This window comes from Bufo bufo, chromosome 1, assembly GCF_905171765.1.
Source record: "Bufo bufo chromosome 1, aBufBuf1.1, whole genome shotgun sequence".
Taxonomy (NCBI): Eukaryota; Metazoa; Chordata; class Amphibia; order Anura; family Bufonidae; genus Bufo; species Bufo bufo.
In genome coordinates, this window is record NC_053389.1 from 513,633,519 (window position 1) to 513,657,397 (window position 23,879).

At 44.5% G+C, this 23,879-nt stretch overlaps 1 protein-coding gene across 4 annotated transcripts in view; it reads left to right on the plus strand.

Moving 5' to 3' along the window:
- The window catches only part of MDFIC (MyoD family inhibitor domain containing), a 186,767-nt gene that overhangs the window by 97,403 nt on the left and 65,485 nt on the right, over positions 1-23,879 (plus strand). For all 4 annotated transcript variants that reach the window (XM_040411296.1, XM_040411281.1, XM_040411290.1 and 1 more), the window contains exon 3: positions 3,427-3,555. In XM_040411296.1, the coding sequence (XP_040267230.1) occupies positions 3,427-3,555 (129 nt within the window). The remainder of the gene's footprint in view (positions 1-3,426; positions 3,556-23,879) is intronic.

Sequence of the window (23,879 nt, forward strand, 5' to 3'; positions counted from 1 at the left end):
AATTCTGTGAAACGCCTGATGGGTCAAAGTGCTCACTACACACCTTGAAATATTCCTTGAGGGGTGTAGTTTCCAGAATAGGGTCACTTTTTGGGGGTTTCTACTGTAGGGCCACCTCAGGGTGTCTTCATATGCGACATAGCTCCCGAGTACTATTCCAGCTAAATCCTCTCTCCAAAAGCCCTATGGTACTCCTTCCACTCTGAAGCATGCTGTGTGCCCATACTTCAGTTTTTGAGCACACATGGGGTGTTTCTGTAAACTCCAGATTCAGGGTAATATATTTTGGGTTTTGTTTGGCTGTTAACTCTTGATGTGTTTGAGAAAAAAATAGATTAAAATTTAAAATCTGCTACAAAAAGTGAAATTTTCAAATTTCATTCCCATTTTCATTTAAAGGGAACCTGTCAGCGGCAATAGCCATCCCAAACCTCCAGCAGTACCTTCAAGTAGCCGGCCTTGAGTTTCTAATGATGATTTTCTTACTGCATTCTGATGAGGCAGAAGTATGAAACACGTTCTTTTATCCTCCGTTCGCGCTATTTTCCAGTCAGACTTGAAGTCAAGGGGGCAGCGGCCTCCTTGCTTCAACTCAAGGTAACCGCGCCCCCTTTCCTGCCCCTTCTCCTGTGACTGCCAGCCGGCTGTTCGGCAAAGCCAGCCGGCTGTCGGGCATAAGCGCGGTCTGTCACAGCGTAGGGGCAGGGAAGGGGGCGCGGTTACCGTGACTTGAAGCAAGGAGGCCGCTGCCTGGGCGCCGCTCTCCATGTCTGTATGCTTAGTTTCGATTTTTTATTGTAATGAAAGGTCCTCTTTAAAATGTTTATATCTGTATGATGAATTTTTTATATTATGCTAATTAACTTCTACCTAGAAGCACTGAGGGAGCTGGCCATAACCATTGGAGCACCAGTTTGTGAAAAGCCCCACAGCCTTAGCAACTCTCCCATCCACTGGATTGACAAGGCTGGGTATCTCAGGGAAAAGGGGAATGGGGAGATGGCTAAAGCTGCAGGGGTGTTCACAAACTGGTGCTCCAAGGACTCTGGTTGGTCCATCAGTGCTCCAAATAGCTAATTAGCATATTAATGAAACCTATAAATAATGAGCTGATGCTCTTTAAATGGTCACTGAACTTCCAACCAACTTTGTGTGAATGAATAGCATGGGTGAACATAGGAAATTTTGGAGAGGGAATGGGGGGAACGAGGTGCTAGAGGGAGATACAGGCATTGTTCTCCTTATATTCTCCTGTACAATTAGTCTGTGCAAAGGTTGCTGAAAGCCCAGCGACCACTGAAACTTCTTTGATTAGAAATAACTTTGCTTACAAATGTTATGAAACCCGAAGTTAGTGCCATAAGCTGGCCATAGACTTACAATTCATTTTATTTTAGCGGGGATAATATGGCACGCTACAGATAAAATTTTCCCTTTCAATTTCTCCTTTTAGGGATCATCAAGCAGGAAATATATGGTGGTTGGTGGATCATTCTAAATCAGTGGAAGGGGGGACTAAATAGTTTATGTTCAAATGACTGCCAGGTGTGTTCTACCTGAGCCATAATAAACCACTTTCCTATTGAAAGAGCTGTCCCTTCCCATCTCCAGTAACAGGTGCTATAGACATATGCAGAGAGGGTAAGGGGCAGTTTCATTAAAGGATTATTCCCATCTCCAACGGCTGAGATTGGGATAATCCTTGTATGCCATGGCCAGCGGTGGTCGGAGTTACTGAAAAAGCTGAGCTTAAAGGTATTCTGTCACCAAGTTTTGGGCTATAGAGCTGCGGACATGCACGGCTAGATCGCCGTTAGCATGTCCGCAATATACCGGTCCTATAGGGCTGTGTGCTTTTATTTTCTTTAAAAAAGGATTTTAGAGATATGTAAATTTGTCTTGTATGTGTCCAAGGGGCTGTACGAACCTTCCTGGAGCCCAGCCACGCCTGCCTGTGAAGGAGCCCAGCACCGCCTATGTCCTCCGAATCTCCTCCTTTCATCAACGATAGATTGCCGCAATCTCGCAATGCGCGAGCTCGCGCATGCGCGGTTCTTTCCCTGAGGCTGATGCCAGCACAGGGAAGGAACACTATACCGGCACTGCGCATGCGCGAGATTACGGCAATCTATCGTTGATGAAAGGAGGAGATTCGGAGTACATAAGCGGTGCTGGGCTCCTTCACAGGTGGGCGTGGCTGGGCTCCAGGAAGGTTCGTACAGCCCCTTGGACAAATACAAGACTAATTTAGGCTACTTTCACACTTGCGTTTGGAGCGGATCCGTCTGGTGTCTGTACAGACGGATCCGCTCCTATAATGCAAACGCTTGCATTCGTTCAGAACGGATCCGTCTGCATAACTGTTTTTTTCAGATCTGATTTTTCACTTTGTGAAAACTCAGATCCGACAGTATATTCTAACACAGAGGCGTTCCCATGGTGATGGGGACGCTTCAAGTTAGAATATACTAAAAAAACTGTGTACATGACTGCCCCCTGCTGCCTGGCAGGTGCTGCCAGGCAGCAGGGGGCATACCCCCCCCCCCCCCCCCCCCCCCTGTATTTAACTCATCGGTGGCCAGTGCGGCCGGCCCCCCCTCCCTCCCTTGTATTTAACTCATTGGTGGCCGTGTGGCCGGCCCCCAATGCCTCCCTCGTATTTAACTCATTGGTGGCCAGTGCGGCCGGCCCCCCTCCCTCCCTCCCTGTATTTAACTCATTAGTGGCCAGTTCGGCCCCCCCCCCCCCCTCTCGCTCCTGTATTTAACTCATTGGTGGCCAGTGCGGCCGGCCCCCCCCCTCCCCCCCAATATACCATCAGATCGGAAAACTCCGATCTGATGGTATATTAATAGGGACTCCTGACTTTACATTGAAAGTCAATGGGGTACGGATACGTTTGCAATTGCACCATATTGTGTCAACGTCAAACGGATCCGTCCCCATTGACTTGCATTGTAAGTCTGGACGGATCCGTTTGGCTCCGCACGGCAAGGCGGACACCAAAACGCTGCAAGCTGCGTTCGGGTGTCCGCCTGCTGAGCGGAACGGAGGCCAAACCGTGCCAAACTGATGCATTCTGAGCAGGTCCGCATCCACTCAGAATGCATTGGGGCTGTACGAATGCGTTCGGGGCCGCTTGTGAGAGCCTTCAAACGGAACTCACAAGCGGAACCCCGAACGCAATTGTGAAAGTAGCCTTACATATCTCTAAAATCCTTTTTTAAAGAAAATAAAAGCACACAGCCCTATAGGACAGGTATATTGTGGACATGCTAGCGGCGATCTAGCCGTGCATGTCCGCAGCTCTATAGCCCAAAACTTGGTAACAGAATCCCTTTAAGCCAAGTACAGAAATAACATTAACTGATTTCTGTTGAGCTATTATCAAATCTCTTATTTTATCCTGTTAACTTTTTATTGTAGAAAAATGTGAAAAGAACAATATGGATGTGGAAAACACAAATGAAAGTCAGTACTTCAAGAATAAGGGTGTACAAACAGATTTAGAAGATTGCTCTATGTTGGCGAATAAGTCAGATGCCATTATAAAAAGTAAGTATATTTATTATACCATATTTTTCTAGGTTTGGTGTTCCTTTAAGAGCAGATATTGTATCCATGCCAATAACACTGTAAATATGCTGTTATATTGCCAGCAAACCTATATACATTCTTTTAGCTGCTCTATGCCTTTGTATATTATGTATGTTCTATAAGGCTTGAAACTTTTTTTTTGCCTTTTTTTTTTTTCTTATAGATGACATCATGTGCTTATATTCTACATTTTCTCTCTTTATCCTTTCTTGATCAAAAGATGCTCAGAACCATCATATCAACTAAAGTTAGGGATTAGCTCCTATCTGCACTTGACTCATTGACAGCCTACATAACTGACAGCCTCTAGCGCAAAAGCGGGGGCAGTGTTAAAGCAGTTCCACATTTTACATTCACCGCAGACATTAGTTTTGTATTTTGACTTTTCAAAAAAGAACCAGAGGGCCTGATCTTAAGGCCTCATGCACACGACCGTACCTGTTTGGTGGTATGTAAACTGCAAAAGACAGGCACCCTTCGTGTTGCATCCGTATTTATGGTGGACCCATTGACATCAATGGGTCTGTGGTTGCCATTTTGCAGGACATGTTCTATCTTTTTGTGGAACAGACATATGGTCATATGGACATATTTTCAACTTTTCACTGTGTATTCAATTACCCCTTAATTCCACATTTTTGTTCCCTGTACTGCCTACTTTTACCTGTGCTTAAAATAGGGTTGCTAGGCATGGTCCGTCTGTTGATAGACGGAGCACGCAGCGTGCAAGGTCAGATTACTGACAGCCAGGGACTGTAAGTAAATGATTAAAGCCAGGTCCTCCCCAGCAGCTGATAACAGTGCCTGGGCTGTGTGCACTTCTCCATGTCCCTGCGCTTGGCAGACGCTCCCTCACTCAGCAGAGCTGGAGGATGCAGAGTTGAAGCAGCGCAGACCAGGGAAGGGAGATCTGCCATCTGTTCAGTGTATAAATGAAAGCAACATGTGGTAAGAGGACCCCTTTGTGCTGCAGGAGATTAACCCTTTAGGGGGGAGGGCTCTGGTACTGACACTTTTGGGGGGCTATTGTTACTGGCTAGTGAGGGCAGGCAGGATTAACCTCAGGGTGAGGGCAGTGGCGGCCATCTTAACTGAATAGTGAAATTGCAGTTTTATGCAGACTGGTTGCTAAGGGCTGAATCTTATTAACCACCTCAGCCCCTATGGCTTAAACACCCTTAACCACCTCCGGACCGCCTAACGCAGGATCGCGTTCCGGAGGTGGCAGCCCTGCGCAGAGTCACGCATATATGCGTCATCTCGCGATGGCCGAGATTTCCTGTGAACGCGCGCACACAGGCGCGCGCGCTCACAGGAACGGAAGGTAAGAGAGTTGATCTCCAGCCTGCCAGCGGCGATCGTTCGCTGGCAGGCTGGAGATGTGTTTTTTTTAACCCCTAACAGGTATATTAGACGCTGTTTTGATAACAGCGTCTAATATACCTGCTACCTGGTCCTCTGGTGGTCCCATTTGTTTGGATCGACCACCAGAGGACACAGGTAGCTCAGTAAAGTCCCACCAAGCACCACTACACTACACTACACCCCCCCCCCCGTCACTTATTAACCCCTTATTAGCCCCTGATCACCCCTGATCACCCCATATAGACTCCCTGATCACCCCCCTGTCATTGATCACCCCCCTGTCATTGATTACCCCCCTGTAAAGCTCCATTCAGATGTCCGCATGATTTTTACGGATCCACTGATAGATGGATCGGATCCGCAAAACGCATCCGGACGTCTGAATGAAGCTTTACAGGGGCGTGATCAATGACTGTGGTTATCACCCCATATAGACTCCCTGATCACCCCCCCTGTCATTGATTACACCCCTGTCATTGATCAACCCCCTGTAAAGCTCCATTCAGACGTCCGCATGATTTTTACGGATCCACTGATAGATGGATCGGATCCGCAAAACGCATCTGGACGTCTGAATGAAGCCTTACAGGGGCGTGATCAATGACTGTGGTGATCACCCCATATAGACTCCCTGATCACCCCCCTGTAAAGCTCCATTCAGATGTCCGCATGATTTTTACGGATGCACTGATAGATGGATCGGATCCGCAAAACGCATCCGGACGTCTGAATGAAGCCTTACAGGGGCATGATCAATGACTGTGGTGATCACCCCATATAGACTCCCTGATCACCCCCCTGTCATTGATCAACCCCCCTGTCATTGATCAACCCCCCTGTCATTGATCACCCCCCTGTCATTGATCACCCCCCTGTCATTGATCACCCCTCTGTAAGGCTCCATTCAGATATTTTTTTGGCCCAAGTTAGCGGAATTTTTTTTTTTTTTTCTTACAAAGTCTCATATTCCACTAACTTGTGTCAAAAAATAAAATCTCACATGAACTCACCATACCCCTCACGGAATCCAAATGCGTAAAATTTTTTAGACATTTATATTCCAGACTTCTTCTCACGCTTTAGGGCCCCTAGAATGCCAGGGCAGTATAAATACCCCACATGTGACCCCATTTCGGAAAGAAGACACCCCCAGGTATTCCGTGAGGGGCATATTGAGTCCATGAAAGATTTAAATTTTTGTCCCAAGTTAGCGGAACGGGAGACTTTGTGAGAAAAAAATTAAAAATATCAATTTCCGCTAACTTGTGCCAAAAAAAAAAAATTTTTATGAACTCGCCATGCCCCTCATTGAATACCTTGGGGTGTCTTCTTTCCAAAATGGGGTCACATGTGGGGTATTTATACTGCCCTGGCATTCTAGGGGCCCCAAAGCGTGAGAAGAAGTCTGGTATCCAAATGTCTAAAAATGCCCTCCTAAAAGGAATTTGGGCACCTTTGCGCATCTAGGCTGCAAAAAAGTGTCACACATCTGGTATCGCCGTACTCAGGAGAAGTTGGGGAATGTGTTTTGGGGTGTCATTTTACATATACCCATGCTGGGTGAGAGAAATATCTTGGTCAAATGCCAACTTTGTATAAAAAAATGGGAAAAGTTGTCTTTTGCCAAGATATTTCTCTCACCCAGCATGGGTATATGTAAAATGACACCCCAAAACACATTCCCCAACTTCTCCTGAATACGGCGATACCACATGTGTGACACTTTTTTGCAGCCTAGGTGGGCAAAGGGGCCCATATTCCAAAGAGCACCTTTAGGATTTCACAGGTCATTTACCTACTTACCACACATTAGGGCCCCTGGAAAATGCCAGGGCAGTATAACTACCCCACAAGTGACCCCATTTTGGAAAGAAGACACCCCAAGGTATTCCGTGAGGGGCATGGCGAGTTCCTAGAATTTTTTATTTTTTGTCACAAGTTAGTGGAAAATGCTTATTTTTTTTTTTTTTTTTTTTCATACAAAGTCTCATATTCCACTAACTTGTGACAAAAAATAAAAAGTTCCATGAACTCACTATGCCCATCAGCGAATACCTTGGGGTCTCTTCTTTCCAAAATGGGGTCACTTGTGGGGTAGTTATACTGCCCTGGCATTCTAGGGGCCCAAATGTGTGGTAAGGAGTTTGAAATCAAATTCTGTAAAAAATGACCTGTGAAATCCGAAAGGTGCTCTTTTGAATATGGGCCCCTTTGCCCACCTAGGCTGCAAAAAAGTGTCACACATCTGGTATCTCCGTAATCGGGAGAAGTTGGGGAATGTGTTTTGGGGTGTCATTTTACATATACCCATGCTGGGTGAGAGAAATATCTTGGCAAAAGACAACTTTTCCCATTTTTTTATACAAAGTTGGCATTTGACCAAGATATTTATCTCACCCAGCATGGGTATATGTAAAAAGACACCCAAAACACATTCCTCAACTTCTCCTGAATACAGAGATACCAGATGTGTGACACTTTTTTGCAGCCTAGGTGGGCAAAGGGGCCCACATTCCAAAGAGCACCTTTCGGATTTCACAGGTCATTTACCTACTTACCACACATTTGGGCCCCTAGAATGCCAGGGCAGTATAACTACCCCACAAGTGACCCCATTTTGGAAAGAAGAGACCCCAAGGTATTCGCTGATGGGCATAGTGAGTTCATGGAAGTTTTTATTTTTTGTCACAAGTTTGTGGAATATGAGACTTTGTATGAAAAAAAAAAAAAAAAAAAAATCATCATTTTCCACTAACTTGTGACAAAAAATAAAAAATTCTAGGAACTCGCCATGCCCCTCACGGAATACCTTGGGGTGTCTTCTTTCCAAAATGGGGTCACTTGTGGGGTAGTTATACTGCCCTGGTATTCTAGGGGCCCAAATGTGTGGTAAGGAGTTTGAAATCAAATTCAGGAAAAAATGAGGAGTGAAATCCGAAAGGTGCTCTTTGGAATATGGGCCCCTTTGCCCACCTAGGCTGCAAAAAAGTGTCACACATCTGGTATCCCCGTATTCAGGAGAAGTTGAGGAATGTGTTTTGGGGTGTCATTTTACATATACCCATGCTGGGTGAGATAAATATCTTGGTCAAATGACAACTTTGTATAAAAAAATGGGGAAAAGTTGTCTTTTGCCAAGATATTTCTCTCACCCAGCATGGGTATATATAAAATGACACCCCAAAACACATTCCCCACCTTCTCCTGAGTACGGAGATACCAGATGTGTGACACTTTTTTGCAGCCTAGGTGGGCAAAGGGGCCCATATTCCAAAGAGCACCTTTCGGATTTCACAGGTAATTTTTTACAGAATTTGATTTCAAACTCCTTACCACACATTTGGGCCCCTAGAATGCCAGGGCAGTATAACTACCCCACAAGTGACCCCATTTTGGAAAGAAGAGACCCCAAGGTATTCGCTGATGGGCATAGTGAGTTCATAGAACTTTTTATTTTTTGTCACAAGTTAGTGGAATATGAGACTTTGTAAGAAAAAAAAATAAAAATAAATAAATCATAATTTTCCGCTAACTTGTGACAAAAAATAAAAAGTTCTATGAACTCACTATGCCCATCAGCGAATACCTTAGGGTGTGTACTTTCAGAAATGGGGTCATTTGTGGGGTGTTTGTACTGTCTGGGCATTGTAGAACCTCAGGAAACATGACAGGTGCTCAGAAAGTCAGAGCTGCTTCAAAAAGCGGAAATTCACATTTTTGTACCATAGTTTGTAAACGCTATAACTTTTACCCAAACCATTTTTTTTTTACCCAAACATTTTTTTTTTATCAAAGACATGTAGAACTATAAATTTAGAGCAAAATTTCTATATGGATGTCGTTTTTTTTGCAAAATTTTACAACTGAAAGTGAAAAATGTCATTTTTTTGCAAAAAAATCGTTAAATTTCGATTAATAACAAAAAAAGTAAAAATGTCAGCAGCAATGAAATACCACCAAATGAAAGCTCTATTAGTGAGAAGAAAAGGAGGTAAAATTCATTTGGGTGGTAAGTTGCATGACCGAGCAATAAACGGTGAAAGTAGTGTAGGTCAGAAGTGTAAAAAGTGGCCTGGTCTTTCAGGGTGTTTAAGCACTGGGGGCTGAAGTGGTTAAAGACCAGGCCACTTTTTACACTTCTGACCTACACTACTTTCACCGTTTATTGCTCGGTCATGCAACTTACCACCCAAATGAATTTTACCTCCTTTTCTTCTCACTAATAGAGCTTTCATTTGGTGGTATTTCATTGCTGCTGACATTTTTACTTTTTTTGTTATTAATCGAAATTTAACGATTTATTTGCCAAAAAATGACATTTTTCACTTTCAGTTGTAAAATTTTGCAAAAAAAACGAGATCCATATAAAAATTTTGCTCTAAATTTATTGTTCTACATGTCTTTGATAAAAAAAAAATGTTTGGGTAAAAAAAAAAATGGTTTGGGTAAAAGTTATAGCGTTTACAAACTATGGTACAAAAATGTGAATTTCCGCTTTTTGAAGCAGCTCTGACTTTCTGAGCACCTGTCATGTTTCCTGAGGCTCTACAATGCCCAGACAGTACAAACACCCCACAAATGACCCCATTTCGGAAAGTAGACACCCTAAGGTATTCGCTGATGGGCATAGTGAGTTCATAGAACTTTTTATTTTTTGTCACAAGTTAGTGGAAAATGATGATTTATTTATTTTTCTTACAAAGTCTCATATTCCACTAACTTGTGACAAAAAATAAAAACTTCTATGAACTCACTATGCCCATCAGCGAATACCTTAGGGTGTCTGCTTTCCAAAATGGGGTCACTTGTGGGGTAGTTATACTGCCCTGGCATTCTAGGGGCCCAAATGTGTGGTAAGGAGTTTGAAATCAAATTCTGTAAAAAATGACCTGTGAAATCCGAAAGGTGCTCTTTGGAATGTGGGCCCCTTTGCCCACCTAGGCTGCAAAAAAGTGTCACACATGTGGTATCTCCGTATTCAGGAGAAGTTGGGGAATGTGTTTTGGGGTGTCATTTTACATATACCCATGATGGGTGAGAGAAATATCTTGGCAAAAGACAACTTTTCCCATTTTTTTTATACAAAGTTGGCATTTGACCAAGATATTTCTCTCACCCAGCATGGGTATATGTAAAATGACACCCCAAAACACATTCCCCAACTTCTCCTGAGTACGGCGATACCAGATGTGTGACACTTTTTTGCAGCCTAGATGCGCAAAGGTGCCCAAATTCCTTTTAGGAGGGCATTTTTAGACATTTGGATACCAGACTTCTTCTCACGCTTTGGGGCCCCTAAATTGCCAGGGCAGTATAAATACCCCACATGTGACCCCATTTTGGAAAGAAGACACCCCAAGGTATTCAATGAGGGGCATGGCGAGTTCATAGAAATTTTTTTTTTTTGGCACAAGTTAGCGGAAATTGATATTTATTTATTTTTTCTCACAAAGTCTCCCTTTCCGCTAACTTGGGACAAAAATTTCAATCTTTCATGGACTCAATATGCCCCTCACGGAATACCTGGGGGTGTCTTCTTTCCGAAATGGGGTCACATGTGGGGTATTTATACTGCCCTGGCATTCTAGGGGCCCTAAAGCATGAGAAGAAGTCTGGAATATAAATGTCTAAAAATTTTTACGCATTTGTATTCTGTGAGGGGTATGGTGAGTTCATGTGAGATTTTATTTTTTGACACAAGTTAGTGGAATATGAGACTTTGTAAGAAAAAAAAAATAAATTTCCGCTAACTTGGGCCAAAAAAATGTCTAAATGGAGCCTTACAGGGGGGTGATCAATGACAGGGGGGTGATCAATGACAGGGGGGTGATCAGGGAGTCTATATGGGGTGATCACCCTCCTGTCATTGATCACCCCCCTGTCATTGATCACCCCCCTATAATGCTCCATTCAGATGTCCGTATGTGTTTTGCGGATCCGATCCATGTATCAGTGGATCCGTAAAAATCATACGGACATCTGAATGCAGCCTGACAGGGGGGTGATCAATGACAGGGGGGTGATCAGGGAGTCTATATGGGGTGATCACCTCCCTGTCATTGATCACCCCCCTATAAGGCTCCATTCAGATGTCCGTATGTGTTTTGCGGATCCGATCCATGTATCAGTGGATCCGTAAAAATCATACGGACATCTGAATGCAGCCTGACAGGGGGGTGATCAATGACAGGGGGGTGATCAATGACAGGGGGGTGATCAGGGAGTCTATATGGGGTGATCACCTCCCTGTCATTGATCACCCCCCTATAAGGGTCCATTCAGATGTCCGTATGTGTTTTGCGGATCCGATCCATGTATCAGTGGAACCGTAAAAATCATACGGACATCTGAATGCAGCCTGACAGGGGGGTGATCAATGACAGGGGGGTGATCAATGACAGGGGGGTGATCAGGGAGTCTATATGGGGTGATCACCCCCCTGTAAGGCTCCATTCAGATGTCCGTATGTGTTTTGCGGATCCGATCCATGTATCAGTGGATCCGTAAAAATCATACGGACATCTGAATGCAGCCTTACAGGGGGGTGATCAATGACAGGGGGGTGATCAGGGAGTCTATATGGGGTGATCACCCCCCTGTAAGGCTCCATTCAGATGTCCGTATGTGTTTTGCGGATCCGATCCATGTATCAGTGGATCTGTAAAAATCATACGGACATCTGAATGCAGCCTGACAGGGGGGTGATCAATGACAGGGGGGTGATCAGGGAGTCTATATGGGGTGATCACCTCTGTCATTGATCACTCCTCTGTAAGGCTCCATTCAGACGTCCGTATGTGTTTTGCGGATCCGATCCATCTATCAGTGGATCCGTAAAATTCATACGGACCTCTGAATGGAGCCTTACAGGGGGTTATCAATGACAGGGGGGTGATCAATGACAGGGGGGTGATCAGGGAGTCTATATGGGGTGATCAGGGGTGAATAAGGGGTTAATAAGTGACGGGGGGGGGGGTGTAGTGTAGTGGTGGTTGATGCTACTTTACTGAGCTACCTGTGTCCTCTGGTGGTCGATCCAAACAAAGGGGACCACCAGAGGACCAGGTAGCAGGTATATTAGACGCTGTTATCATAACAGCGTCTAATATACCTGTTAGGGGTTAAAAAAATCACATCTCCAGCCTGCCAGCGAATGATCGCGAATGATCTTACCTTCCGTTCCTGTGAGCGCGCGCGCCTGTGTGCTCGCGTTCACAGGAAATCTCGCGTCTCGCGAGATGACGCACGGATGCGTCCAGGAGGAATGAATCAACCACCTTCCGGACGCATCCGTGCGTTAGGCGGTCGGGAGGTGGCTAGGGGCCCAAATGTGTGGTAAGGAGTTTGAAATCAAATTCTGTAAAAAATGGCCGGTGAAATCCAAAAGGTGCTCTTTGGAATGTGGGCCCCTTTGCCCACTTAGGCTGCAAAAAAGTGTCACACATGTGGTATCTCCGTATTCAGGAGAAGTTGGGGAATGTGTTTTGGGGTGTCATTTTACATATACCCATGCTGGGTGAGAGAAATATCTTGTCAAAAGACAACTTTTCCCATTTTTTTATACAAAGTTGGCATTTGACCAAGATATTTATCTCACCCAGCATGGGTATATGTAAAATGACACCCCAAAACACATTCCCCAACTTCTCCTGAGTACGGCGATACCAGATGTGTGACACTTTTTTGCAGCCTAGATGCGCAAAGGGGCCCATATTCCTTTTAGGAGGGCATTTTTAGACATTTGGATACCAGACTTCTTCTCACGCTTTGGGGCCCCTAAAATGCCAGGGCAGTATAAATACTCCACATGTGACCCCATTTTTGAAAGAAGACACCCCAAGGTATTCAATGAGGGGCATGGCGAGTTCATAGAAAAAAAAATTTTTGGGCACAAGTTAGCGGAAATTGATTTTTTTTATTTTTTTCTCACAAAGTCTCCCTTTCCGCTAACTTGGGACAAAAATTTCAATCTTTCATGGACTCAATATGCCCCTCAGCGAATACCTTGGGGTGTCTTCTTTCCAAAATGGGGTCATTTGTGGGGTGTTTGTACTGCCCTGGCATTTGAGGGTCTCCGCAATCATTACATGTATGGCCAGCATTAGGAGTTTCTGCTATTCTCCTTATATTGAGCATACGGGTAATGAGATTTTTTTTTTCCGTTCAGCCTCTGGGCTGAAAGAATAAAATGAACGGCACAGATTTCTTCATTCGCATCGATCAATGTGGATGAAAAAATCTCTGCCAAAAAAAGAAAAAGGAGGGGAAAGGCGTCTGCCAGGACATAGGAGCTCCGCCCAACATCCATACCCACTTAGCTCGTATGCCCTGGCAAACCAGATTTCTCCATTCACATCAATCGATGTGGATGAATAAATCCTTGCCAGGATTTTTTTTTTTATATATACAAAGTGTTTGCCAAAGTATATGAACACCGCCACCTCCTCAGCTCATATGCCTCGGCAAACGTATCTTTTACTGCAGAGGAGAAATCTCGTCTTGCAGCGCCACATACACCGACTTGCGTGTAATCTGACAGCAGCGCAATGCTTCTGTCAGAATGCACATCAGTGCTGCAGCTAGTCGATCGGTTGGTCCACCTGGAAGGTAAAAAAAAAAAAAAAAAAAAGAAAAAACAGGCCGCAACGCAATAAATTTATTAACTTTTGAACAGAACATATAAACTTTTTTTTAACTTTTTTAACTGAACGTTAACTTTTTTACTTACCGGTAATTTTTTTTTTGTTTAGTTTTTTTTACCTTTATAGAACAAACCTCTCCTTCCCCATGGGACAATGTGCAAAGCGCAAATCGCCCAAAGATGTGGCAAAGTACGTTATGCACTTGATCCCAGGTGAAAGGAGAGGTTTGCAGCAGCTGTGAGTAAAAGGGCCCTAATAGCCCTGTGTGCCTGTCCTGGTGAGATGCAATCCCTATGCTAAGTGTACCTGTGTGTGGTTCTTCCGGAAACACTCTCCAAAGCATAGGGCAGGGTGGTCAGGACAGTCAGGACAGAAATAGCAGGTGTCACGCCTTATTCCACTCCTGCTACAGACACGACATCTTTTTCGGGGTGACGGTTGGGTTGAGGTACCAGGAACGACACTGGGGAAATGTCGCTCGTGTAGACGGCTAACTACACTGGTGGTTGGGGCCACGGAACCTTCTGGATACAGGAGGTTCTCGATGATCTCTTCCTGGAATTTGAGGAAGGATCCTGTTCTCCCAGCCTTACTGTAGAGAACAAAACTATTGTACAGAGCCAATTGAATTAAATATACAGACACCTTCTTATACCAGCGTCTGGTTCTGCGGGAAACTAAATACGGAGACAACATCTGGTCATTGAAGTCCACCCCTCCCATGAGCAAATCATAGTCGTGGACTGAGAGGGGCTTGTCAATGACACGGGTTGCTCGCTCAATTTGTATTGTCGTGTCTGCGTGAATGGAGGAGAGCATGTAAACGTCACGCTTGTCTCTCCATTTCACCGCGAGCAGTTCTTCGTTACACAAGGCAGCCCTCTCCCCCCTTGCAAGACGGATGGTAACGAGCCGTTGGGGGAAGCCCACGCGACTAGTTCGCGCGGTGCCACAGGCGCAAATCCGTTCTAGAAACAAATGCCTAAAGAGGGCCACACTTGTGTAGAAATTGTCCACATAAAGATGGTACCCCTTGCCAAATAAGGGTGACACCAAGTCCCAGACTGTCTTCCCACTGCTCCCCAGGTAGTCAGGGCAACCGACCGGCTCCAGGGTCTGATCTTTTCCCTCATAGATCCGAAATTTGTGGGTATAGCCTGTGGCCCTTTCACAGAGCTTATACAATTTGACCCCATACCGGGCACGCTTGCTTGGGATGTATTGTTTGAAGCCAAGGCGCCCGGTAAAATGTATTAGGGACTCGTCTACGCAGATGTTTTGCTCTGGGGTATACAAATCTGCAAATTTCTGGTTGAAGTGTTCTATGAGGGGCCGAATTTTGTGGAGCCGGTCAAAAGCTGGGTGGCCTCTGGGATGGGAGGTGGTGTTGTCGCTAAAATGCAGGAAACGGAGGATGGCCTCAAATCGTGCCCTGGACATAGCAGCAGAGAACATGGGCATGTGATGAATCGGGTTCGTGGACCAATATGACCGCAATTCATGCTTTTTAGTTAGACCCATGTTGAGGAGAAGGCCCAAAAAAAAATTAAATTCGGAAACTTGGACTGGTTTCCACCGGAAAGGCTGGGCATAAAAGCTTCCCGGGTTGGCGGATATAAATTGTGTGGCATACCGGTTTGTCTCTGCCACGACTAAGTCCAAGAGCTCCGCAGTCAAGAACAGCTCAAAAAATTCCAGGGCCGAACCGATTTGAGCCGTCTCAACCCGAACTCCAGACTGGGCGGTGAAAGGGGGAACTAATGGTGCGGCTGAAGTTGGTGATTGCCAATCAGGGTTTGCCAGCACCTCAGGGATTCTAGGGGCTCTACGGGCCTGTCTGTGCGGTGGCTGCGACGGGGTAACTACTGCACGTGCCACCGTACCAGCTTCAACTGCCCTTCTGGTGCCCGCCACGTCACCATGTTGTACGGCAGTGCTGGTACTAGGTCAAAAGAGGGCTGCGCTGCTGGTGTATGCCTCACCACGTGATCCGGCAGCGCCAGCCCCACTCTGCTGCTCTTGAAGCGGATCCTGCGCAACCTGTGGTTTAGCGACACGGGGCCGGGTACGCCTGGTTCTATCAGGGACCTCCTCGTCCGAACTTTGGGTCAGAGAGCCACTGCTTTCTACAGGTTCATATTCTGACCCTCTAGATTCGTCAGATGAGGGTTCCCATTCCTCATCCGACTGGGTCAGAATCCTGTAGGCCTCTTCAGAAGAATACCCCCTGTTTGACATTTTGGACTACTAAATTTAGGGGTATTCCCTGAGACTACTCAAGAAAAAAAGCAAGCCTGTCCTACAAATGGGAGGCTAGCGAAGTACCGGAGGCCGCTGCGGTTGATAAAAAATATCAAAACAGATTTTTTTATCGCCGCAGTGCGTGTAAAATGAATGTGCAGTGATCAAAAAAATATATATTTTTTGTCACTGCGGTGGAGCGGGCGTGGGTGAACGCACGTGTGGGCGACCGATCAGGCTTGATCGGGCAAACACTGCGTTTTGGGTGGAGGGTGAGCTAAGGTGACACTAATACAATTATAGATCTGACCGTGATCAGTTTTGATCACTTACAGATACTATAAAAGTACAAATGCTGATTAGCGATACGCTAATCAGCGAATCAGTGACTGCGGTGCGGTGGGCTGGGCGCTAACCGATCGCTAACTACCTAACCAAGGGGCCTAAACTATCCCTAAAACCTAACAGTCAATACTAGTGAAAAAAAAAAGTGTCAGTTTACACTGATCACTTTTTGTCTTTCACTAAGTGAATGACTGGGGCGATCAAAGGGGTGATCAAAGGGTTAATTGGGGTGCAGGGGGGTGATCTGGGGCTAAAGTATGGTGTTGGTGCTACTCACTGTGAAGTCTGCTCCTCTGCTGGATCCAACCGACGAAAAGGACCAGCAGAGGAGCAGAGAAGCCATATAACAGATCATATTTACTAATATGATCTGTTATATGGCTTGTGATTAGTTTTTTTGAAAATCGCCAGCCTGCCAGCCAATGATCGTTGCTGGCAGGCTGGTGACGAAATTGTTCTTTAACTTTTGCCGGCCCGAGATGCGCATGCGCGGGCCGGCTTTGAGCGAAATCTTGCGTCTCGCGAGATGACGCGTATATGCGTGACTGTGCGCAGCGCTGCCGCCTCCGGAACGCGATCCTGCGTTAGGCGGTCCGGAGACGGTTAAATATGGGGTAAGTCAGTCTAATAGTAACTGATTCTGGAACATCATGTTATTAGTAACTACATATATGAAAATTGAAATTAGGGTCTAAATGTGACAGTTATTCTTTAACCTTTAATAATATAACCCTAAAATATATAGTGCCCAGTTTTAAAAAAAAAATAATAGTCGCCTAGTTTACTATCATATTATTTATCTCCTCTTGTTCTTATTTTTTTTTTGGAGTATCTAGTAAAGGAGACCTATAGGAATATTTACTCCATATTCCCTAATAGGTTAACTGGCATTACGTTTTTCAATGTAGCATTTTAAAGTCAGTGTATAGTATAGTATAGTATATCTTTAACAGCTAGATGATTGATGTACATGCTTTAGTTTGTACCATTTGTTGTATCATCTATTCGCTTCTTATTGCTTGTGTTTATTCAAACAGCCACCTGTCAGATCAGATTGTTATTTCTAACTCCATCACTAGGCTGTTATGTCTGTCTAGGTCAGGCTACTTTTACACTCACGTTTGGTGCGGATCCGTTTTCTATTGTGTCATAGAAAACGGATCCATCCCCATTGACTTACATTGTGTGTCATGACGGATCCGTCTTGCTTCGCATCCCAGGACGGACAAAAAAACGCTGCAGGCAGCGTTTTGGTGTCCGCCTCTAGAGCGGAATGGAGACTGATCGGAGGCAAACTGATACATTCTGAGCGGATCCTTTTCCATTCAGAATGCATTGACGCCAAACTGATCCGTTTTGGACCGCTTGTGAGAGCCCTGAACGGATCTCACAGACGGAAAGCCAAAACGCCAGTGTGAAAGTAGCCTCATTTGCACGGAGCTTCTGCAGCACGCTCCGCTGCTGTCACGGATGTAGTAGGAGAGAACACCAAAAGACAATCAAGAAGGAAGGGGAAAGGCACTAGGCCTCACCGCTAGGGAAGGAAAAGGGTCACCACCTATAAAACCCTGCTCCTCGCCCTAACTCCTATCCGTATGGGCACCTCTCGATGGTAGAGATACCCATACACGGGGACCTAGAAAACTCTGGTGACCCTCAGATGCCCTAAAGATAATCACAGGGCAGAGACCACCTGTTCCTTCCCTGGTGAAGGAACTAGCGTTTCACTGAGGCCTAGTAAACAACCGGGAGGGAAGGGAATACAAAACACGACAAGCGGAACACTTAACTTCAGAGGATGAAGGATGAACAGGACTTCAACACGAACCACACTCCAGCTCTTCCAAGACCAAATGAAGCTATCCCAAGCAAGCAGTGATGGGAAAAGTCAGACTAAGGCTCCATTCACACGTCCGCAACGTGTTTTGCGGATACACGGAGCCGCGGATCCTCAAAACACGGAAAGCGGCAATGTGCGTTCTACTTTTTGCCGACCGCACTTTGCCGGCACTAATAGAATATGCCTGTTCTTGTCCGCAATTGCGGACAACAATAGGACATGTTCTATTTTTTAGCGGAACGGAAGTGCGGACTCGGAAGTGCGGATCCGTAATTCCGTGTCCGGGCAGCACATCATGCTGCCCCATAGGAATGAATGGGTCCGCAATTCCGTTCGGCAAAATGCAGAACGAAATTGCGGACGTGTGAATGGAGCCTAAATAGGGTGTGGTAGAGGTCACATGATCCACACCTGAACAGGAGGTGTGGACATACCAGCAACACACAGACAAACTGAAACCAAAAATGCTAAAAGCAGGTGACAGATTCCCTTTAATTACTTCTCTACTGTAAGAATAAAGACCAATGCATGCTGTGCGTCACGTTACCGCAAAACGAACACGTTAAGTGACCATGAAGAAGCATGCTTTTCATATGCTTCACTATATGGCACGCAACGCACAGTTAAGGAGCGGCAATACTTATACTTTCCATTGTGTTGTGTTCCGCTGTTACAGGGAACGCATCGCCCATGGTTAACCTAGCCTCTCACTGATAACTGATTAAGTAAATATGTTTTTTGCAGGACTAGACACTTGTATAAGTGACGGGAATGGATAGTCAATAGTTCAAGACTGAAGCTGTAAACCATTTGAAAAACTGCTGTCATTCAGCTAAGGCTATAAAAACTTGTAAACTCAGATTGTTAGCTTAAACTTTAAACATGACTATGGGATTCTACTAGGGAAATCATGTTTTACAATAAATGCCCCTTCCTGGATCCTCCCACTGCCCTATCTTCAGCAGAAGATCAGCACACAAAGGAGAAGGCAGCAGCTTCTGCCCAACTACCTCTCTCTGCTATAAGAGCTTAGAAGAACTTGGTGGAACAACCGTATGTTGCCTTTCTTTCCTTCAAGGAATGTATGAAATACATTCGCATATTAAATACAGAGGAGTCGGAGTCGGAAGTACCAAAAACGGAGGAGTTGGAGTTGGAGTCGGAGCATTTATCTACCGACTCTGCAGCCCTGCTCATTTTGCAATCATTTTTTGTCGAGATTTCCCCCCTAGGTCCTAGCTTTATCCTCTCTATCCCACCAAAACGTAGCAAGTTCATATTCTTATCATGGACGTATCTGATATGTCTTGAGATCGATGTGTCCTTCTCGGTCTCTATAGCGCTTAAATGCCCAGAGATACGACGTCTTAGTTCCTGTGACGTCTTAGTTTATTTTTCAATGTTGCTTTTATAAACAGATAAATGGGACCGCAATGGGGACGGCCTGTGCCCCGACTTATGCTAACCTCTTTTTAGGGTGGTGGGAGAATCACTTGGTGTTTACGGATGAGATGTCGTCATATACCTGCCACATTTTATTTTGTCCTTTGGGATGGAGATCATTCCCTTTTTCATGACTTTGCACAAACTCTAAACAACCACAATATAGGAATGAAATATACTTTTGAAATACAAGGAAAGGAGATCTACTTCCTAGACTTAAAAATAATTAAGTCTGAGGAAGGTGACCTGTGCACGGAAGTTTATAGAAAGCCCTCAGTTATTTACATTGGACGAGTTGGCATCCCTCTCTCTGTTCTAGCAAAGAACTTTTTAAAAGATTTCGGAATAGGAGTAAGGGTCCATTCACACGTCCGTTTTTTCTTTCCTGATCTGTTCCGTTTTTTGCTGAACAGATCTGGACCAGATCTGGACCAATTCATTTTCAATGGGTCCTGGAAAAAAACGGACAGCTCAATGTCTGATTTTTTCCAGGACCCATTGAAAATGAATGGGTCCAGATCTGATCCAGATCTGTTCAGCAAAAAACGGAACAGATCAGGAAAGAAAAAACGGACGTGTGAATGGACCCTTATCCTACACGTCCCCTTAAAAAGGCTTTCAATAGAGCCAAAGCCGTGAAATGAGAGGATCTATTGAAAACACCTTCCAAAAAAGATAATAACATAATCAGGTGTATTGGCACGTTTGATGGTTATAACAAAGACATTTATCAGATGAAAAAAAAACAGTGGCAAGTGATACAGTCAGATAAAGAATTGGAAGTTGTTCTTACTCCGAACCCAAGTATTACTTACCGAAGGGGTCCAAATCTGAAGGATCATTTGGTTCACAGCTTTTGCCATAATGCGCAAACTGGGAATATAGGAGACAAGGAAAAATACAGAGGCTCAGCACCCTGTGGGGACTGTTCCTTTTTCAAATATTTCCCACGAATACGATACTTTACTAACCCTAATGATGACAAAAAATATGAAATCAGACAATTGAATACCTGTAAAACCCAAGGGGTAATATATATAGCGGCATGTCCATGTCCGAAATTATATATCGGTAAGACGACACAGGAACTAAGACGTTGTATCTCTGGGCATTTAAGCGCTATAGAGACCGAGAAGGACACATCGATCTCAAGACATATCAGATACGTCCATGATAAGAATATGAACTTGCTATGTTGGGGGGATAGAGAGGATAAAGCTAGGACCTAGGGGGCAATCTCGACCAAAAATTATTGCAAAATGAGGCTCGGTGGATTCATAGACTAAATACTATGAGCCCGGAAGGCCTCAATAAAGGTTTCTCCTTTTCAGCATTTATTTGACGAGTGGGAGGGAGATATGTTATCCCTCAGTTTTTTCTTGAAGATTAAGATATGATTTATTAAAGTAATGATAGCCCATTTTTGAGGGATTATACCCATACTTGGACATGTTCCATAAAATAAAGGATCATAGCCTGGAGACTTAGCATTAATATGAAGGATAATGGTCTGGACTTAGTATTTATCACAACTGATAGAAGTATCCCTGTTATCTCCCCTCGCACCTTCCTCTTACCAAGTTCTTGATGGCAATAGGTTAAGACAAAAATATGAAAAGTAATATCTTGCTGATAATTTTTTAACTTAGGGATTATTTTTCTAGAGGGGAATGACATATATATCCAAATGAAAAGTAGGAATGTGGTTTTTACTACATGATGAGTAGTGGTCTCTTTGATTGCTATAACCATTTATGTTGGTTTAAATATTTATAGGTGGCCTGACCGTAATTTTTGGCATTTTTTCACAATAGGAATTATTATATTAGTTGGTTTTAGGTTGTAATATAAATAACATGATGACAAATACATCATAATTAATAAATCTTATATTAATTAATTTATGAATGGTTATGATAAAAAGAAAAACATCTAGACCACCAGTAAGTTAAAGATATGTATGGATTTAATTAAGGGCTTAAATCAGCTGTAAGAAAGAATAGTCTAACCTATTATCCATATTGAATAGTACTGGTTAAATATCAAAGTCTGCGTACATGCGCAGACCATATTAGGAAGGATTTGGAATTTGACTAAGTCCTCTGACATGTCCTCTGAGTATAATGGAATGAAATAAGGGAGAAGTCCCAGCGCAATCGCAGTAGACAAGCTCGTAGTGATGTAGCTACGATCCTGCGATCAGCATCAGCTTGATTCCAAGTAAGAGTCCTATGGGTTCTCCCACTTTTCAATCACTTGAGCGGGGATGTAGCATAGGATAAAGATAGGAAACATGTCGGGGGTGCTGCAATTAGCTTTTAGATAAAATAGACGTCTTAGTCTCACTGAGCAGCGGAGCGTACTGCAGACGCTCCGTGCAAATGATGCTACTTTCACACTGGCGTTTTGGCTTTCCGTTTGTGAGATCCATTCAGGGCTCTCACAAGCGGTCTAAAACTGATCAGTTTGGCGCTAATGCATTCTGAATGGAAAAGTTTTCGCTCAGAATGCATCAGTTTGCCTCCAATCAGTCTCCATTCCGCTCTAGGAGGAGATAAATAATATTATAGGAAACTAGGCGACTATTATTTTTTTTAAATAACTGGGCACTACATATTTTAGGGTTATATTATTAAAGGTTAAGTTTTATAACAGGCCAGAAACAGGAACTTTATAGCTTTTGGCAATTGAACTTCTTAGATTCTGGCATGATTCATTTTTCCATCACATTATACACTCATCATATCCAGGGGTTATGACCGACCTGCAGTCCAGCAGTGGTGGTCATGCTTGCACACTGTAGGAAGTGCCAGCATATCTGGTGCCGAGGACAGTGGGAGCGTGCGTGGGCTGGTTCTTTTTTCCTGCTGGTGGATTGCAGGGTTTTCATAACCCCTAGAACAGAGCGGTGTATAATGTGATAAAAAAATGAATCCAGCCAGCAAAGGAGGCAATATGGACAATCACAATACATTAGTAAGTACCTTGTATTGACTTTCTCTACATGCTAAATGCCATTTGCTGAAGTGAGACAACCCCTTTAAGGACATTTAGATTACTTATTGACTTCAATGGAATGTCATAACTTATTTTTTTAATCACGTTTTTGGTGAAAGATAATCAACCCATGTAAAGGTACCACAAATTGTTCACTGGGTGAAATGATCTTTGGTGCGGACACCTCGATCATTGTTTCTGGGCAGCAGATTTTGCTGTGTGAATGAATTTGTATGAGGATGAGCAATGACAGTAGCAACCGCTCATCCTTATACAGTGAATGTTTCTTTCCCAACAGTTATCTGCTCATCGGCACAGTATAAATTAGGGATCGACCGATATTGATTTTTTAGGGCCGATACCGATAATTTGTCAACTTTTAGGCCGATAGCCGATAATTTATACCGATATTCTGGGTATTTTTATTTTTGAGGAAAAAACATTTTTTCCTACACAAATCTGCTGAAAATTAATGTTTATTGTTAACGTGTATTATTATTATTATTTTTTTTTAAATCTTTTTCATTTATACTTAATATTTTTGTGTTTGTTTTTTTTTTTACTAACTTTTAGCCCCCTTAGGGACTAGAACCCTTGTCCTATTCACCCTGATAGAGCTCTATCAGGGTGAATAAGACCTCACACTGTCCCTGCTGCTCTGTGCTCTGTGCACACAGCAGCAGGGAGCTGAACATGGCAGCCAGGGCTTCAATAGCGTCCTGGCTGCCATGGTAACCGATCGGAGCCCCAGGCTTACACAGCTGGGGCTCCGATCAGAGGAGGAGGGGAGAGGGGATCCTGTGGCCACTGCCACCAATGATTAATACTGGGGGGGGCGCACTGAGCCACCAATGTTTTTACTATTGGGATGGGGGTGGGGGGCGCACTGCGCCACCAATGATTAATACTAGGGGGCTTGGGGGGGCGCACTGCGCCACCAATGAACATAAGTCTCTCATTCATATACAGGAGGCGGGAGCTGGCTGCAGAATCACATAGCCGGCTCCCGACCCCTATGGAACGGTAGCTGCGATCCGCGGCACCTAAGGGGTTAACTACAGCGGACCGCAGCTGCCGTTCATAGAGGTCGGGAGCCGGCTATGTGATTCTGCAGCCAGCTCCCGCCTCCTGTATATGAATGAAAGACTCATCTTTATTGGTGGCGCAGCGGCCACAGCCCCTCCCCTCCTCTTGTCTCCTCTCCTGCTATTGGCGGCAGCAGCGGCACAGGGGGAGGGAGACACTGCTTCCTTCTCCCCTGTGCTGCGGAGGGAACACAGAACGCGCTGAGAGCAGCGCGTTCTGTGTTCCCAATACGTTATCGGTATATCGGCAAAATAGATGCCGATACCGATAACGTTCAAAATCCTCAATATCGGCCGATAATATCGGTAAAACCGATAATCGGT